The 11,138-nt window shown below is 38.0% G+C and overlaps 1 protein-coding gene across 4 annotated transcripts in view; it reads right to left on the bottom strand.

Annotated features, from left to right (window-relative positions):
* Positions 1 to 11,138, bottom strand: part of SLC12A6 (solute carrier family 12 member 6) — a 103,248-nt gene that overhangs the window by 46,754 nt on the left and 45,356 nt on the right. For 2 of the 4 annotated variants that reach the window (XM_004712669.3, XM_004712671.4), the window contains exon 2: positions 3,153 to 3,197. The exons of the other annotated variants lie outside the window; for them this stretch is intronic. In XM_004712669.3, the coding sequence (XP_004712726.1) occupies positions 3,153 to 3,197 (45 nt within the window). The remainder of the gene's footprint in view (positions 1 to 3,152; positions 3,198 to 11,138) is intronic. 4 annotated transcript variants of the gene reach the window in all.

Below are 11,138 nucleotides of genomic sequence, written 5' to 3'. Positions count from 1 at the left end.
CCGGGGGCTTAAGTGGAGAGAAATATTTTGAGAATGATGAGGGCAATGAATGTACAAATGTGCTTTACACAATTGATGTATGTATGGAATGTGATAAGAGTTGTATGAGCCCCTAATAAAATGATTGGGAAAAAAAATCTCATTGTGCCTGATATTGCCATTAATCAGGGGCTGATTTGTAACCAAATGATAGTTAGCAACCAAAATGATAGTTTTCTTTCTTGTATTTACCCTTATTTCTTAAACTACTAAAATTGTCATGTTCAAAATGAAAGTAAAAATTATTTGTAAGAAGCTAACTGTACTCACTTATTTAAGGTTAACCTTTAACATTAAACTTATGAGTTACATAATTATATACAGTAGTCCTAATTTCCATGTAACATGCTCACCAAGTCCAAAGAAAAATGGCCCCAAAGCTCCTACTCTACGCCAAGCCTTCTCTTTAAAAGGTTCTCAAATATATCAAATTGTAGGATTTAGAAACGGATTTTGAGAAGTGTATACTTGCATATGCTTAATAATTCATTCTACTACTTATCAAATGCTACATTTGCAGGCCCCACAAGAGCCAATTGTCTTTCCCAAAGATTCCTTTGACTTTTGAACCTGTATCTTCAAATGCCACCTAAGAATCCCTAGTAACTAAAGTCAAATGCTACTCATCTGAATGTTTGGCTTGATGATATTTTGTCAAGTTCTCTTCACTCACACTAATACAATCTTGGGTCAAGGTTTTCCAAGAAAGATGAAGTGATTATATTAAAAGGCAAGGGTTATTCTCCATCTGAAGATCTGGGGAAAGGAGAATGAGGCCCACGTTGCCTTAAGACAGTAAGTACAGCCTTCAGAAGCCCTCCCTGGGTCTACTGTGACCTCAGGAAATCCCGGATGGACAGGCACTTCTAGTTTGTGACTAGCAAAAATAATCTTTACTCTGTAGGAACTAGTATCCAAATTCACATCCTAAGGCTTTTTAAAGCTTATCCAGAATCCTAAGAAGATTCTTTTGCAGTGTCCCTACTGAGACTGGCCTCAGGAATGCTCTGAATTAAACAGCCCAGCAGATCACTGCTGTTTCCTTTGTCTCATTTTACTATCCAAATACCGCTGATACTACCGGGACATTTACTAGTGTCCCACTGCACAATTCTAATAAAAATAGAGAAGTGCCAGCTGTTCTACTAAATAATTCAAATTCCTGTTTTTATGGTTTGTACATCTCATAATCAAAACAAAGGTATACGGCAGGGGTCCTCAAACTTTTTAAACAGGAGGCCAGTTCACTGTCCCTCAGACCCGTTGGAGAGCCGGACTATAGTTAAAAAAAAAAAACTATGAACAAATTCCTGTGCACACTGCACGTCTTATTTTGAAGTAAAAAAACAAACAGGGCGAAAACACCCGGCGGGACAGATAAATGTCCTGGGCGGCCGCATGGGGCCCACGGCCGTAGTTTGAGGACCCCTGGTATACAGAATAGCTTATACTTTACGAAAAGTTTATTGGTGTGCTTCTAAAATATTGGTTTTGTTAATTACTACTTACTCTAGTTTGGATCTAAGTACAACGTCAGATTACTCCTCTAGCCTCCTGATTTTGTCAATGAACTTTGCTGGTCTGAACTAAGGGGAATACAGTAAACATAGTAAATTTCCCTTAGCATCAGTTTGGGTTTGAACCATGTGACTATATGTACCAATTTTTTATCTACCAGGTCAAACTGTCCTAAAGGCTTTTTTTAAAAGGGAGCTGACAAGATTTTAATTCAAGTTATCGATGCCCTGGTAGTGCAGTGGGCTAAGTATCACACAGCTAACTGCAAGATTGACAGGTCAAACCCATCAGCTGCTCTGCAGGAAAAGACAAGGCTCTCTACGCCTATTCAGATTGGCAGTCTCTGAAACCTTATGGGGTAGTTCTACTCTCTCCTAAATGTTTGCTATGTGCCAGAAGGGACTCAAGGACACGGCTTGGGTTTTGTTTTTAATGAAAGTTAGAAAATATGTCAAAAATCACCTTTTACTTTTCTATACACTCAGAGAATGTCTTATAGACCAGTTATTTAAAGGATGAGTCTATTCCCAAAACAATGACTTTAGGGTGGGAAACTTCAGAGTGTAAGCCAAGAGGAAAATACAACCTGACCTAATGAATCCAGCAGAATGACTCAGGGTAAGAGGGTGAGCTTACATGAGAATCTGGCAAGAAGACACTGGATGAATTACGTTTTGTTAAAAGTTTGATGTAATTGTCGGCTGCCATATCAGATTAATGTCTGGAGTAATATCTCTGCAAATAGTATTAAGTTTTCTGGCTATCAAAAAAAGGGCAGTCTTCCGTAACAGTCATAGACTATTGCTTTTTACGAACAATACCTGGTAAGTAATTCGGAATCAAGTCCAGCTTTGTAATGCTAGGACCATACCAACTGTGCCCTGTCCATAACTATCAAATACTTATTCCTGGTCAGATGATTGATTCCCAAGAATTTGGAAATGATGTGTTCGTACTTAGGGGAGTGCAAGCTGGGTGATGGGATGTGAAGGTATTCTCTTCAAAGGGCTTTTATTTTCTAATATACATTGTGTATTATCTAACATTCTCACCAAATATTTAATTTTTATAGTCCATCAGTTGCGAACTACTATCAATTTAAAAGCTTACTGCAATTTTAAAAGGTGATAACCTAAGGGAGCTTAATTGATGTGCTTAACTTGTTTCACTGGTAAGTCACTGGTACATCAATTTCTATAGCTTGCTTATGGCCACGTTGCATACGATTCATACAGTAAATGAATGGAGGTGGTCAAAAGGCAAGTTGCAAAGTCCAAGATCTTGAGTATTATCATATCTTCTTTCCAAAATTACATTGGGGGAAAAAAACTAATTTACCCAGATTTTTTTTTTTAAACTCTAAGACTATTCAACATTTGGTCATAAATGTAACGAAACTAAGTTTTAGTAATCAATTACAGAAGGTATTCCCCCAATTTTTTACCAAGTTAGGAATAGAAAGAGGAGGAAAACAGTTGAGTAGAGAGGTAGACAACAAGGGGAGAGGCAGAGCAGTTAGAGAAGGGAAGACTGTCTGTTAGGGTGAGCGGGAAAAGTAGCCTCGGAGAGCGCCAATGTCCACAGTAATACTGTACCTAACAGCTGGCTGTGCTCCCCTGTGATGGAGTTCTGACTCGGGTCTGAAAAACAAACAATCAGGACCAAAATAAATATAGATATATACTTAAAGTCGGCAACAAAAGTCAACCAAGGACATAAGTAAAAAATTAAATTCCTGTAGACATCAATGAAAAGATAATAAAACACAGACTGAACCAATTTAAAAAAATAAGCAGTGCAATGCTAGTTCCATAAAGTAAACGGATGTGTCCGTGCTTAGGAGTAAGTGTTACATTTTCACTTAATAACAAAGCGTGCAAGGCCTCAACAGCGAAGCAGCAGGACACAAGCACTCCTTACAACTATTACCTGGGTTCGGATTTGGCCGTAAGACAACATGACTAAATTGGCCTTTGTGATAGCGAGTTCTTTAGTAATACCTAGTAAATGTATGGCAATAAGCCAAGTTCTTAATGTAAGAGATTTGACAATCACCATTTAACAAATAACCACTCGCTTGCTTTATAGGCTTGAAAAGCATTAAGGGTCCACATTGATAAGGCCCTGACCTCCACTTTCCTCACAGATTAAATCTCTTGCGACTGCGAGGATGACACTGGGCTTTTCGGAAGAGGAGAAATTTTATATCCTGACTTTTGGTAACCTCTAATTGAAGCGTAGGAGCACAGGTGGCACAGTGGTACAGCACAAAAGGTCGGTGGTTTGAACCCACCCGTCGCTCGCTCCTTGGGAGAAAGATTTGGCAGTCAATTTCCATGAAGATCACAGCCTAAAAAACCTATGTGACAGTTCAATGACGTTCAGCATTATCTTTAATTATGATGTAGGTAACAAGCCATGTGAAAGTACGTGTGATTTTTTTAATTGTTTTATTAGGGGCTCATACGACTCATCACAATCCATACATACATCAATTGTGTACAGCACATTTGTACATTCATTGCCCTCATCATTCTCAAAACATTTGCTCTCCACTTAAGCCCCCAGAATCAGGTCCTCATTTTTCCCCTCCCTCCCCTCTCCCTCATGAGCCCTTGATAATTTATAAATTATTATTTTGTCATATCTTGTCCTGTCCGACGTCTCCCTTCACCCACTTTTCTGTTGTCTGTCCCCAGGGAGGAGGTTACATGTAGATCCTTATAATCAGTTCCCTCTTTCCAACCCACCCTCCCTCTACCCTCCCATCGCCACCCACACCCTGAAGGGATCATCCGCCCTGGATTCCCTGTGTTTCCAGTTCCTACCTGAAAGTATGTGTGATTTTTATCAACAACAACAACAACAAAATCACATTATTTTAATAATACATTGCATGAGGAATGAGCTTGAAAGAGTTCGTGGAAATTTTTCTCTGATCTCTTAATTCCACTTTTCTTTTTCTTAATTCCATTTTTCAATGAATTTTTTGAAGCCTCCTCCTATACTCCTCAAGATTTTGATCCACAGTTGCTGGTGTTAATGGTAATACCTTTTGTAGTTCTCAGGTGTGCTAGAATAAGAACAAAACTAAGACTCTTTAACTGATACGGTAATATTTGTCACTGAGAAAAATTAATGCCTGGATTAATGCGTGGCCAAAGCCTCACCACACTACTGAGAAAAGAGTTAGCGATGCAGTCTTGACAACTTCAGAATCTATCTTCATGTTTCCCAGTACTCTAATTCTAACTTTCTTGTTCTAAAACAAAATACATGCTTAAAAACAAGCTATCTGCGATTGTGAGGGAATGTTACATATTTTCTATAAATAATTTCTATATTTTCTATAAGTAGAAAACATCTCAGATAACAGAGGAATAATAGGTATGGTTTTAAGGAGAAAATATGATTTTTCTTTTAAAATCCATTAACTCCTTGCCTTCTGACATGTCCAGAGAAATAAAACTGCTACCAAGTTGATTCCACTGCATAGAACACCACCCAGACGTGAGGTATTTATGGTTACTGTGCGTCCCCTGGTCAAGTTCGGGCTCTTCCTGTGGGTACCTTCCTATTTCTGAGATAAGGAGAAATCGGTCTTCTGTGCAGTTCTCTACAAGTTCATGTAGAATTTTTTTTTGTTTCCATTTGATCTAATTAAAGGAATGCAGGACAATCTTTATTTAAAGGGTGTTTCTAGGTATGTATGCCAAATTGCATAATCAATGTAAGAGTCATGCTCTGTGATAAGCCTGGACACCTTTCTATTGTCCTCTCTCTGAATTCAACATCTTTCCGTCTATGTCACTGCTGAGGGCACGCGCAGGTTTACCTCAGACTGAACGTTGTCCCACACATTATTCAAAATAACATTTATTTCAACCAGGTTTCTCCCTGGCATAGGAACATTTTCCAGTAATACCTTTGATAGCCTTTATCAGTCAAACTACTCCTGGGTTATAAAATAGCAGGGCTACATTCAGAAGCCTTAGACATATTACTAGTACAATGGTTCAAATAAAAAACAGAAACAAAATGGATGGCTTTTCACAACATGCACTTGTGGATCAGAAAACAAACTGAAAATGTTTCCTTGAAACAGTAAGCACGTTGTAGAAGTTTTACATATAGGCATTTGTTCAATATATTTAATTTACCCTGGGTAAAAGGTGAAAAAAACCAAAGATTTTATTTAGTCTCTTACCATGTGCTTAGGAGAATGGAGAAAGAAAAAATGATTGTGGGTGGTACTCATTTATAAAACTATCTCTGAAAATGGCTTCTTTTTCTGAAGAGCTTATTTACCTTAATCTGCCTACTATTAACAGTCCTTTCCTAAATTTCTTTGGAAATCACATTCTGGGTAAAGAATTTATAGCACATAAAGAGTAATTTTTAAAAAATCATTGTAAAAAAATCATTGTATTGGGGGCCTCTTACAAATCTTAAAACAATCCATCATTCAATAGTATTAAGCACACTTGTACATATGTTGTCATCAACATTTCCAAAACAATTTCTTTCTACTTGAGCCCTTGGTATCAAGTCCTCCTTCCCCCACCCTCCCGCCCTTGTGAATCCTTGATCAATTATTTATTATTATTGCTATTCCATGTAAAGCCTAATCTATCTGGTAACTCAGTGCACAATGTTTTAACTTTTGATTATAGTTAGAATGAGCAATTTCATTAAACAGCACAATAACAGGACCTGTTGCCTAATTTTTAAAATCTAGAAGTATGCATGACCAAGTACACTATAAAATAATTTACATCAAGATACTTGGCCTATTATGCTAGTGGCTATATTATCTAAACATACAACAGAAGTTACCAAATAGCTGTAGTCTTAACCTAATACATTTCTAATTTTCTAGATGCTGACTTAAAACAAACAAACAAACCCAAAGCAGCAGTACCATCCTAAGAAATTATTGACTCACAATGAGGCAAGGTGATTAAAGGAAGAACCTTAACATTCGCATGCATTTATTATATGCTGTCTCTTTATATGGGCAGTGTGGTAGTTACTTAATCTGGTGTCAATTTGGGACTTGGGAGGATTAAGACTGAAGGGGTGGAGTCTAGTCTGTCAATTGGGTCATGGCCAGTGAGGCCTCTGTATGGGCATGGCCTTCTGAGAATTCTGGGGACTCCTGTTTTTCCTCCCTGGAGATGGGAGACACTCTGTCTCTTCTCACTTCCTGAGCATGCATTCTACTGATAAGATACACGGCACTACGCTGACAGACCCCGTGCCCTGGGAACTGGAGAAGTCACGTGAAGAGCCCTGCTAGCACTGAGATGCTTCTACCACCACTGGATCTATAAGACTTTGCGCCCACCGGCCTGTGATCTTCCTGCATTCAGTATCATGGCATGTATTTCATGAGTCTGAAAAGGACTTTATAGATTGGTATCAAACATATGGGCTAATATTGGACTTCTGGACTTAATCTGGAGTGAGGTGGGATGTTTTTCTTAATGTACAGTTATTCTTTATATAAAGCTCATTCTTATACACATATGTGTGTTTATGAATTTATTTCTCTAGTCTACCCAGACTAACACAGGCAGGCTTCTCACCCTGGTGGGAAACCTGAGTAGAGAAAAAACAACGATTTTATACAACAGCATAAAATCGGAATACATTAAGTTATTTGTTGAAATTCTGAACTTACTACAATCTGGAAGATATGTACAAATCACTAATACTGTTAAAATAAGTGAAAACCAGCAATCATTTTTAGGTCACTAAACCATGAAAATGATGGGGAAAAAGGTAACCTAACACATACAGAAAATAAGTAAATCATTAATCTTTTTTTCATTAATTAATTTTTATTGTGGTTAAAATATACACAACAAAACACACACCATTTCAATAATCTCTGTACAATTCAGTGATATTATATTATTGTAATTGCATACTCATTTCTTGCAGTTTCCAAATCATTCCAGCACTATTAATAAACTTATATATCAGTTCTTTATGTTTTCTAGGGTACCTTATAAATAAGAGTCAAACCACTGTTACTTGAATTTTTGATAAATACAACAAAAATATAGTTAAAAAACATTTAGTCTCTTTCAGGTATAAAAAGATACTCTCTGCTGGCATTTATACTATCTGCCTGGTGAGTGATTAGTGTAGGCAGCTGATTATACATCAGAGTACTTTATGTTAATAGCACTGAACCACTGACTGCACCCGAATACAAATGCCAGTTTGCTAAGTCTTGTAAGAACAGGTTAGAAATTAAAGTATCTACCATATTTTTACACAAAAAATGCATGTTATGCTTTTTTTGCAAACTGCACAATCCCCTTACACATTAGGTCTGCGTGTCCCCAGGAAAATGGTTTATAAAGAGCTGTGACAAAGACGAAAATTAAAGAAAAAGCAAATAATTAACCTTCTTCTCCAACCTGGGAACCATACGCTTTTTTTGGTACAATCTTCTGGAGTTGTAAGCTCCATTATATCTCTGCACTAGCTCCCTAGCAGAAGCTCATGACAGTTCTTCCTTTATCTTTCAGGACGGTTTAAGATCTTTTAGCCACTGCTACCAAATCAGACCTTGTGACCTTTTTAGCTATCACCTCATTCCTTTCAAGGTCAGAATGAAAGTGTTCATCTGTTCAGTCAACACAGTATCCCCCAAAATGCACATTAAGAGAGATTTTGTGAGAAAGGTTTGGGGTAGGGATGGTAAATAAATATGGCAAACTTGTTTACATGTTAAGTATATTTCTATAATAGTTCCTCAGACTATTCAATATGTTAATGGGCTGCCTCGTTAATCTTCAAAGGAGAACATAAAATGCTGCATATCCTAAATGTAACCGAATAGAGAAGTATCTTACACGATTAATATTTTATGGCACACCCTGTAACTCCCATACAACAACAGCATTATTCCCATTAAACTGGTATGTTCCAAATCTGCTAAGTCAAAGAATCACCTGAACATTTGTTCAAAACTTTTAAGTTTAGCCCAAATGAATCAGTCTCATCGTCAGCATCAGGGGTGGGGTTGTCTTATTAAATGTCTCAAGTGATTATTATAAAACTTCACTGATTCATACATTTCTTTAAACCTCCAACCACTTAATTATCTGCGCAACTTTAAAGTTCCAAGGAATATTCTATGTGGGCAGAGCAGTAAATAAGAAAGACCAAGTTTCTGTTCTGAAGCAGATAAAATACTTATATACAAAGTAAGACAAATTCACGATCAAGATTTCAGCTTATGTTAAGTGTAATGAAGAAAATAAAGTGAGTTACTGGAAAGGCTATTTCCCAAGGAGGGGGCAGAAGAGGCTTTTCTGAGACCTGCATGAAATCAGCCTATCATGTGTGAACCTTAAAAAGGCTAATCCAGGGGAGCAGTTGTCTGTGCAATGGCTCTAAATGGGACTGAGTTCAGTGTGGTTGAGCATGATGAGAAACGACATCAGAAAATTATGCAGCAGCAGTTTCTTATTGTCATGCAGATAACAGTAAGAACTTTAAATACAATCTGAAATAATTGGAAGCTTTTAAGCTAATATGATGTTAAGATTGACCTTTGAAGAGGTACAGGCTGCAGGTAGGGCAAGCAATCATAGCTTCTACAAAAATCTCAGAATGACATTCACTGGCTTTTCAATAAATATTGTTTGAGCATTCACTATATGTGAGGAACTTTCCTAAATGCTAGCAATTTGAGGATAAGTAAAAAAAGTATTGCCAGGGTTCTAGTTCATACATGAATGAATTGGCTCTAAACAAAATGCATTTAGACACACCTTTGCAATCAGTGGATAGCTGCAGACAAGTTCTCTCAGGATTAGACTTGCCTTATTCTCAGTAGGGTGCCCTCAAAAAAGTGTCCAATCAAAACTAGGGCTTCCACAGATGGTTCACCAAGTGGTCAAGATGTTGTCCACTGGCTTCTTCCTCAGCCTTTTGCATGGTATGCTGACCTTTGTAATGAATGTTGCCTCCACCCACACCCACCCGTCAAACAAAAGCAAACACAAACAGTGGGATCTGTTGGACCAGTTAAATTCAAGACAGAGAGGTCAACTCAGAAGGTTATAGTAATTACTTTGGGGGACTCGGAAGACACATGATTATCACAGAGACTTATTCAAAGACGAAAATTGGCAGTTGCACTGAGGAATTTTTCCATCACAACAATGTACTTGCTCATTCTTTGAAGGTAGCAAGAGATATATATCCTATGAGAATTTTGTTAGACAATCTTACCCTATCCAGCCTACAGTCAGACTTCTTTTTGTCCTCAAAACTCAGAGAATATTGAAACAAAAACACAATCTGAGTCCCGTGAGGATATTTAAAGTGTCACTTTGATGTGGTGCAAATCAAAGTGGGCAGAAGTCTTCAAGGAAAGGTTAGCAAGATGAAATATCACCTTTAAATGGAGGCTATGTAAAGAAACAATAGCTTCACATTTTGATATTTTTGTTTAATAAGGGTTTTGTATATATATGTAGATATATAGTTATTTTACTTATTCTTACATTCTGAGGTAGTTACGTAATTTCATGTCAATTGATCAATAAGTACAGTGGTGGGGTCTAGTCTGTCAATCAGGTCACAGAGTGATGCTACCTCCATGTGGGCGTGAGCGTCTCATGAGGATTCTGGGAACTTCCTCCCCTTCTTTCTCTGCCTCGTCTTCCTGTTGACCAGTCATGCTGAGACTTACTGAGACCTGGAAGAGCTTCACTTTCCTGTTGAAGAGACACATGGAGACCAGAAGCTGGAGCCAGTGCTGAGATGCTTCTACTGTCATTGGATCCACAAGGCTTTTCACCCATTACCCTGTGATCTTCCTGCAGTCAGCATCATTGTATTTGCTGGCTGAGTCTGAGAGGAATTTTTGAACTAGTATTGGAATCATGGACTTACATATAGGACTTACAGACTTGATCTAGCCTTGGCTGGGATGTTTTCTCAATATACAATTGTTCTTTGATATAAAGGTCTCTCTTACACACATGTAAGTGTGCTTGGATTTGTTTCTCTAGAAAATCCGACCTAACACACATACTAACAAAACTCCTTCCCTTAAGGAACTAGGACTTTAGTGAGGAAGCATCCAAAGCCCGAGTCCATTACAACTCATAGCAACCCTACAGAAAACAGTAGATTTGCTTCATATGGTTCACGAGATTGTAAAGTATTACGGAAGCAGATAGCCTCATCTTTCTTCCATAGAGCTGTTGGTGGATTTGAACTGCTGGCCTTGTAGCTAGCAGCCTAACACACTAACAATAAGCAAACAACCTGCATGTCTCATCTTTCTCCTGAGAATCAGCTAGTGGGTTTGAATACCCAACTCAGAGGTTAGCAATATCAACACTTAACCCATAGCACCATCAGGGCTCCTTAAACAGCATGTATGGAGCCAATCAGGGAATTAGGGTGCAGGGTAGCAACGATGAAACATATAACTTTCCTCTAGTTCTTTAATGCTTCCTCCCCCCCACTATCATGATCCCAATTCTACCTTACAAATCTGGCTGGACTGGAGGATGTACATTGGTACAGATAGCAACTGGAAACAC

This window comes from Echinops telfairi, unplaced genomic scaffold (assembly GCF_000313985.2).
Source record: "Echinops telfairi isolate 266 unplaced genomic scaffold, ASM31398v2 ScPeMD7_18;HRSCAF=68, whole genome shotgun sequence".
Classification (NCBI taxonomy): Eukaryota; Metazoa; Chordata; class Mammalia; order Afrosoricida; family Tenrecidae; genus Echinops; species Echinops telfairi.
This window is presented reverse-complemented; position numbering and strand designations above follow the sequence as displayed.